Here is an 8,906-nt window from a genome sequence, read left to right on the forward strand (position 1 = left end):
ATTCTTGATAGATTGAAGAAGATAATCTCTTTCTTACTTTAACAAAGAGAGAATTTTCTTTACTTAAGATCTCTATTCTTAATTCTAAGAAAAGATACAGTGAGGGCAAGAAGCTGAAATAGCAGAATTCCCATTGAGGCAAGAGGCCGTTTAAGGGAGCAGTTTGCAGATTCAGAGCCTGAAGGTCACTCGGTTCTAAGAATACAGATTTAAGATCAAAAGTAAGGTAAAATTATTGTCTTTGTTAAATTTAGAAAGAATTCTTCTAATATCTTGAAAGAATTGTAGGGATTATTATTGTTCATGTTTGCAAAAAACTTATCTAAATATGTTATTATTCATAAAGTTTGCAAGGAATTATTTGAATAATGCCAGGTTATACAATTAAAGGATTAGATAATCTGTTAGATAGATTAATGGAAAAAATAGAAAATATTTATTCTCAATTAGAGATTATGGATATATTATCGAAGGAATTTGATAATCTTAGTAAATTACATGATAATTATATTACAGATTATGCTAATTTATTAGATCAAAGGATGAAATTATATATTAAAACTCGAAATGAGAGAAATAGAGAAATTTAAGACTATCCCAATAAATTAAGGATATCTTGTGCAATATATGATAAATTATTTCATTAAGGGTATTATAGACATTTTACCAAAAATGAATAGTAGTAGGCCATTTATAAAAATCTCCCCCCAAATTAATTGAAAATAGAGTTACGAAAGAGATTACGTCATGACTTGTTGACCTTAACAGAGAAACAATTTAAAATTCATAGCCATTCAGGTTGACTAAAATTAGTAGAATTAAAAATAAATTGGCTGCTTCACTAGAAGTTACTACGCTAACTAAAGCATTAACAATTATGAAAACTATTTACATACATACATATTTCAGGGGGAAAAAAACCTATTGAAAGTTAAAATCTTTCATCCTCTGTGAGTGAAGCTGACAGTGTAGACGTTGAACCAGCTTCAAGATCAACAACCCTTTTACAGTGATATACAGATGACCATGAACTAACTTTCTCAAGATATGGCGATTCTAAATAAGAATGCAAAACTTTGTCGGCTCTGGCGCTGGTAGCCCGGCCGCTAACAAACTTCTTGCCACCATATTCATCAGGAGCAACCATGACTTCTTGCAATGGAACTTCCCCTTTCAAGAAACTCACAACCTGCCTCATGTTAGGCCTTTTGGCAGGGGCATTGTTGGAACACATTAGTCCTAATTTAAGAACCATTACAACCTCTCCTTCATCATACTCTCCTCTTAATCTTGTATCTACTACTTCAAGAATAGACCCTTCTTGCCACTTTTCCCACACCCAATCCACCAAAATCAATTCCTCAGGCAATGCTTTTACTTCAATAGGCTTTCTCCCACACACAATTTCAAGCAATAATGCACCAAATGCAAATACGTCTGAACTTGTTGTAGGCTTGCCAGTCTTGGTTAGTTCTGGGGCTAGATATCCCAGTGTTCCTACAACTTTTGTTGTGCTTGGATCTGTTCCATGTTCATATAGTTTGGCAAGTCCAAAGTCTCCTAGCCTTCCATTTAACTCTGAATCCAACAGCACATTGCCTGCTTTGATGTCTCGGTGAATCACGGTTTGTTCCCATTCTTCGTGTAAATAAAGCAATCCGGAAGCCACGCCTTTGATGATCTTGAACCTCTGCTCCCAAGATAAGATCAGCTTGGGCTCATCGAAAATGTACTTGTCTAAGCTCCCATTAGACATGAAGTCATAGACGAGAAATAAATCATCTCTACGTCGACACCATCCCAGTAACTGAACCAGATTTCTATGCCTAAGGCGTCCAATGGTCTCTATCTCTGATATAAATTCACGCATTCCACGCTTTGATCCATTGTTTATTTGCTTCACCGCGACTTTGGCATTTGTGTTGGGCAAAGTTCCTTTGTAAACTCGGCCAAATCCTCCTAACCCAATTAGCTCTTCGTCTTTAAAACCCCCCGTTGCTTTCTTGAGCTCTCTGTAAGAATATCTATGCGGGCCAATATCAAGCTCCCAGGGTTCAATCACATCCATAGTTACGAATTTCTTGATCATGTACAAGACTATCCCAATTGCAAGTGCCACAGAAACAGCTGCTGAGAAAGAATAAACTAAAATTAAGGGGAGATGATTCTTTTTTGATCTAGGAACTGAAGGCAATGAAGATAAATCAAGCGATTGTGCTTGCCCATTAATTTTGAAACTCCATCCAGAGATATAGTGAGAACTAGCAAGTAAACCAGTTGAAGCAGAGAATCCTACATACATATACTCCAAGAAAATTGGTGAAAGATCCACTGGAAATGACAGAATTGGAACATTTGGTTTTGATGAAGAAAGTGAAAGGGTAACATTCAATAAATTACTAACTGAATCATAATCAACCCAGGCCTGAACAATCTTTCCACTTCGCAGATTAAGTTTTTGCTCAATGGAATTACCTTGTGAAAAACAGGAGACATTGACAGAAATATTTGAGACCAAGCTATTGATATCAATACCAACATGGTTATCACTAATATCCTTGAACTCGTAATCTGAAACCGAATCGAATTCAACAGCAAAAAGATGGTTGGAGAAATTGCCATTGTCTTTTTCATTCAGAAGCCCTAAATACTGTCTTGGGAGGGCACCCTTGAGTTCTTTTGACTTGGCAATAGTGAAAGCAAATCCATGGCCACCCAATTTTGCATACTCGGGGACTATTGCAAAAGCAAAAGCTGTTGAAAAGGAAAAGGCTTTACCATTTGTGGAGTTCTTGAACTCAAATGGGATTGAATAAAAGGCATGGCCCAAGACTGCAGATGTGTAATTTGTGAGTCTCAAGATTCCATTTTGTTCAATCTCAGCAACCCCATTTAGACTTATGTTCTTGCCCACATCCTTAAATCCATGAAAAGTGAACTCCTCAGATTGGGAAAACACAGGACTGGACACAGAAAGAAGCACCAAGAAAAGAAAAAGCTTTTTGGCCATGGATAATTCTTGAATTGATGAAGGGTTTTTGGGATCAAACTTGTTCTTTGCCGAGTAGATCTGATGGGTTTTTCTGAAACTTTTCGTTAGAAATTTGGTTTTGAGTTTTGATTCTTTTCCATGCGATTGCTGAGGAGAGTGGTGGGTGGGCGTGGGTGGATCGAGAAGAATAGAGGAAGATGGGATAAAGGCCTGTAGTTTACTCTATCTATGGATTGTATAATAACTTACAAAATGGAAAATGTGAAAAGTGTTTTTCACGCGAATTAAATATAATGGGTGTTTGGGAGACATTTTTGAATAGTAAATTGATGGGAAATGTGTAATTGAAAAATAAGAAAAAGTTTTTTATTTACGTGTAATATTATTTTAATAAAAAATATGTGGTTAAAAAGAAGATAGAGAAAAATGCATTTTGAAAAAAAGAAGTGCCAAACGGGGCCTAGAGTTGGCAACTAACATTCGGCTTCTTCATTGGATGCCAACCGACCATTCATAGTTGACCGTTTAAGGTAAAATCCTATTTAAATTGTGTGCTTACATAGGAGACTCTCAAGACTGTTGAGACACGAGTGAAATGGTCAAATCCTTTTGAGACTTCGAACAGGATATTGGTCTTATTTTACAAAAAATATGTAGTTCTACACTGCTTGATCGACAGAAAAGTCGTGCATGACATTGACAGGCTTACTAATCTAAGCTCAGCATGGGCGGAGAAGGACGTGAGACGAAACATGTTTGAAAAAGTAATAAAATTGTAATGAGAAAATAAAGACACGAAAGAATATGTAAGATTTTATAGTGTTCATTTCGATGCAAAATTCTTTTCTCGTCCGTTGCTGCAGTAATTCTGGGATTAAAAGAAGTTTATACCCTATCTTTTTTTATTTATGGAGGTTGATCCACATACCGACCTTGCGTAACAACGATAATTAAGTTCTACAAGTTAACATAATATATGTCTCTATTTGATTTAGATAAAAATCAAACTTGTATTAAATTTTGATAAAACTTAGAAGTTAATTGTACCTTGAAATTCATAAGGGATTTACTTATTTATGTATTGATCCATTCAAATTTTAGATCCCCTTAATAAGTTCCTGCATTCAAGCTCGGTATTTTTTTTTTTTTTTTTTATAGAAATTCATTATGTACTTCTAGTCTACGCTCGATTAACTGTCTCTTGATTTAGCAGCTCTTTTTCAGAAGGCGTGAATGCATATAAAAGAAATTCCTTGGACAAACTTCACGATTAGGCGGTCTTTTTTCACAACAATTTCTTTGTCATTAGATGCCATGGTGCTCCGCTAGATAGGAATAGCTTGGCTAACCTATATAAAGCGAATATTAGTTGAGGAAAGACAAGATAATGAGTAGACAAAATGGAAATTTTGGGAAAAATAACTTTTAAATCACTTACAATGTCATGATCACATTGGTTTACCTTTTATTTGACTTTAGTTTATTAACTTCTTATTTTTTTCAAAAGGTTTTTATTTGACTTTAGTTTCAAGTTTTTAAATGACTTTATTTATAGAAAAAATAAAAAATGACTTTATCCGACAACGATTTAGATATGATTTAAGTTATGGTGTTATGCATATTATGTAATTATGATTTTGAAACTTATCATTTTGTTGAAAATTTCGAAAGTACATTTGAAATTTCTATAAATCTGTTAAATAGAACTTGTCTAGTTAGAAATTGAAATTATGAAAAATAATATAGCTTTTACATTTCGAAAACTTGAAAATCTTATAATTGAATGATTATAGGAATTATTAAGTAAATATACTATATTATAATTTTAGATGTTTATTATGTATTATTTTAATTATTAAATAATTTTTTGAATAATTAAGTATTTAAATTTATAATAAAAATAAGTAACAATTTTTTACGCCTAGGCCTCAACTATGCTCATAAAGTTTGAAAATTGACCTCCATAACTAGTTACACTTTACGTGTTTTAGATTATTATTTGTAACTAATATTTTTATGCCGCAAAAAACACACTAAAAGCTATCCACCATATTTATGTATATCAATGAATACATTTACAGCTACTGATTACATTTAACAAAATATATATATTCACCAAAATTCTGTCATCAATTAAAATAAAAAAAAAATCTTTATTTTTTGCGTCTTTCCCATTTATTTACCCACTCATTTGGGAGTTTCAATTGGAGGAGCGTCTACAATTGGCAACGAGGAAGATTCCTTCATTTTTATTGAGGATGTTTTCATAGCAATTCAGATAAGTATCCACTAAATAGCACCTGTCCACACACACACACACACACACACACACATAGTTAAAATAAAATTGTTAACCTTGATTTAAATTACAATGAATCTAGTTGTGTCTCTTACATGAAAAAACGGACCCACCCCCAATTCACCAAAATTCTGTCATCAATTGAAAAAAAAAAAATCTTTATTTTTTGCGTCTTTCCCATTTATTTACCCACTCATTTGGGAGTTTCAATTGGAGGAGCGTCTACAATTGGCAACGAGGAAGATTCCTTCATTGGATTGAGGATGTTTTCATAGCAATTCAGATAAGTATCCACTAAATAGCACCTGTACACACACACACACATATAGTTAAAATAAACTTGTTAACCTTGATTTAAATTACAATGAATCTAGTTGTGTCTCTCACATGAAAAAACAGACCTAGTTGTGCCACTCATATTTGGAGATGATCTTGAAAGAAAGAAAAGGGACAAGATTCCTAAAGCTGGAATTTGATTATTAAAAACTCAATTTAACAAATTTATTTTGATACATCATATAATGTTATATTGTTTATTTACAAGAATATTACATAAAATTTTAAAGTTTTGTAGTATGTATAAAATAGTCAAAATCACTTGACACTCGAAGATAATTTATCAATAAATTAAATGGAGTTGGGAGTTATCCACCAAATTATTATTTTTTTTCTATTTTAATTTTTTGACCTTGATCCTCTTTAATATTTCTAAATTTTTCCACAAAATAATGGTGAGTTCGTGGGTATACCTCATACCAAAGTCAAAACATTATAGTCACCCTTTGACAATTAATCTATAAATAATTTATAAATTCATTAAAAGCAAATATTAATTTTAAACACACATTCATAGAAATTGCTCATTTATTATTAACAAGTTTCGTGGAATTCACTATTATTCATCTTTATAAATTTGTCAAGCGGATGCTTAAATGTATTAGAATGCACCCATGTGGCCACTAGCTGATTGAAGATGAGAGGGGATTATGGGCAGCTGCTCGAAGGGGTAAAAAAGTTCTACCGCCGATGCTCGTTGGGTGTTGAATTTATTGGTGCTTGGGGTTTTCATGTCTCTTTGCAATTAACAAACGTGCAAAACGTGATTAAACTTTAAACGAAGTTGACGATGGAGAAAATTGTACTGTTACACTATGCCTGTTTGTTTAAAAATTGAATTAGAGATTGACCCGTGATAATTAAGCGACCAAAGCAGACACCTGCTCAGTAGGGGCGCCACATGGCCCTCTGTTTGGACAAAGAGTTGTCCAAGTAGCACGGCCCAACTTGAATCGATATCGAAGTGTGATTGGACAAGTGTATAATTAATCACCGTCCCACGCCTGCCCACTTCTCAAGAGCCAACTTCAATATAATTCGTTTGTTATCCTTCATCTGCCCGTTGGACTCAGTCCACAAAAGAAATGTTTCAGTGGCGTGTGATAAATGACATTTTCTTCCACTTTATCTTTATGGACCGATAATGAGTTCCACGTTATGTGATGGATGTCAACTTTCAATTTATTATTTGAGAACCAATTACAATTTAGTTTACTTACGAAAATGACTATTAGCATAAGTTATTGAATGTTGACATGTTTTTGAATCCTGTTTCATTGCGGAATTCTAGAGTTTTCAAGCTCCCCAATCACTGGATTCTTATTATGACGGCTTGCTTTCATCATTACCTACTCGGGCCTTTATTTTTTTATTTCAATGACTTATAAACAATTAATAATATATTTGATCTGAAAATATAAATGCACCACCAATGGAATCAAAGCGGCTGAGGTGCGTCCAATAGTATTAGGACATGACTAGTTGCGGATTTAGGAATTGCCGTGAGCCAGGGTAGTCGTTGACCGTCGACTATCGCGACATCATTTATTAATATTTAATTAAATAATGTTAAAAAGCTTTCAATTAATATATTAATACATTGAAACGTAAAATTAGATGAATATGAAAATATAATTCAATACGAACCGATATGATAAGAATTAAGTCGAGACTTTTATTTATATTGAAAAAATCATTCATAATCTATTAAAAAATCAACAAGTAAATTTAATCGACAATTACTGAACTTGAATAATGTTACCACATAATCACTCATCTTTAATGTGTTGTCCAATAATCATTCATCTTTTTTTATAATTACTCATCTACCACTCATTTAACTCCCATCCCTTCAAACGGATGAAAAAATATGTGTGAAAAACAGAAATCAAACGTGGCAAATATATCCCGTTAAATCTTTATAGCTTGGAATTTCTCTTCAACCCATTACATACGACAGTTCAAATCCAAATTCCTCTTCTTCAAAATTGTCCCTAAAATCATCAATACACTTGGCCTTCATATGGAATACAATTGTATGGAAAATGCACTATTGGAGGATGAACAAAAGAGACCACAAGAAGGTAAAAAAATTTATTGTTTTGTTGTAGCATGATTTGTTTGCTTATAGGTAATTAAAAAAAAAAAGGTTGCAAGGGTTGAACAATGAAACCGTCAAACTGCAAAACCGAATCGAAAGTATTTTTCTGAAACCGTTGGTTTGGTTCCATGTGGATCCGTCAACGTTTAGGTTTTGAACCGAACCAAACCGCTTCGAAATGGTTTTGTTTAGGTTTAATTATTTGCAAACAGTTTACCAAAAAAAAATTAAAATAAATTAGTCAAAATTTTATTTAACCCTATTAAAATTTAACACATTTCAATTAAAAAGATACATCTATATTAGACATAATTCAATTGAACTCAATTCGACAATTTTACATCTCAATTAATTAATTAAATAATATCCAAATACCCATTAGTCAGCACAACTATGAATATAAAATCATTAAATTGGGTAAAGTGTTGAACAGTTGCTGTTAAACCATATTCATCGATTCTCCATTATAATTGGGCAGATAATAAATCTAAATTTTAATTCAAATTTGCACATTTCATTTCCTTCTAGTAATAATTTTCTTAAATTTTACCTAAATTCAAATCAAATTATCCAAATTCTTTTATTTTTTTTGGTAATCTTTTTCTATGTTTTTATTGATAGTTATGTTATTTTGTTCTAATAATTATCATCCTTCCTTAAAGTAATTCGCTTTATTAGTTATTTTATATCATTTAACTAAAATCAATGAATTCATGTACTATATTTTTATATTTATAAAGAGAATGAATCGTGTATTACAATTGTAAATGAATGTCATTAGTATTGATCACGAGTTTAAAATCTTTATTTCATGTTGTTGCATTATAATTATTATAATTATATAATTTTGATTTATAATTTTTTTAATAATACAACTTATGTTTTAACGTGAAATTTTAGATTAATATTTACGATTTTACTTATTTAATAAAGATTTAATTTTTTTCATTGTTAAACCGTGGTTTTAAACCGAATCAAACTGGAAAAAATGGTTTGGATTGGTTTAGTTTAAAAATTGAAGTGGTTTGGTTTGGTTTGAAAAAAATTCAAATCGCTTTAAATGGTTTGGTTTGAAATTTGTCTCAAACTGTCCAAATCGAATCATGTCCACCCCTAGTTGCAAGTGAAGACTAAATATGTGGTTAATCAGATTTTAAGTTTTCAAACAAGGGCTAATC

At 32.1% G+C, this 8,906-nt stretch overlaps 1 protein-coding gene across 2 annotated transcripts; it reads right to left on the bottom strand.

Annotated features, from left to right (window-relative positions):
- Positions 1-799: 799 nt before the first annotated feature.
- LOC111405974 (L-type lectin-domain containing receptor kinase S.4-like) lies at positions 800-3,221 on the bottom strand. 2 transcript variants are annotated; one of them, XM_023035125.1, is made up of 2 exons: positions 2,476-3,221; positions 800-2,127 (listed from the first exon to the last, which is right to left on the bottom strand). In XM_023035125.1, the coding sequence occupies exons 1-2, from the start codon at positions 3,008-3,010 to the stop codon at positions 932-934; spliced, it is 1,731 nt and encodes a 576-aa protein (XP_022890893.1). In that variant the 5' UTR covers positions 3,011-3,221; the 3' UTR covers positions 800-931. The 2 variants fall into 2 exon arrangements, with proteins under 2 accessions (XP_022890893.1, XP_022890892.1); XM_023035124.1 differs by having other exon boundaries at positions 800-3,221.
- Positions 3,222-8,906: the final 5,685 nt, after the last annotated feature.

This window comes from Olea europaea, chromosome 12 (genome assembly GCF_002742605.1).
Source record: "Olea europaea var. sylvestris chromosome 12, O_europaea_v1, whole genome shotgun sequence".
NCBI classification, from domain to species: domain Eukaryota; kingdom Viridiplantae; phylum Streptophyta; class Magnoliopsida; order Lamiales; family Oleaceae; genus Olea; species Olea europaea.

Excerpts from the sequence above, each read along its gene's own strand:
- LOC111405974 (XM_023035124.1), bottom strand. The coding sequence starts at position 3,010 with ATGGCCAAAAAGCTTTTTCTTTTCTTGGTGCTTCTTTCTGTGTCCAGT.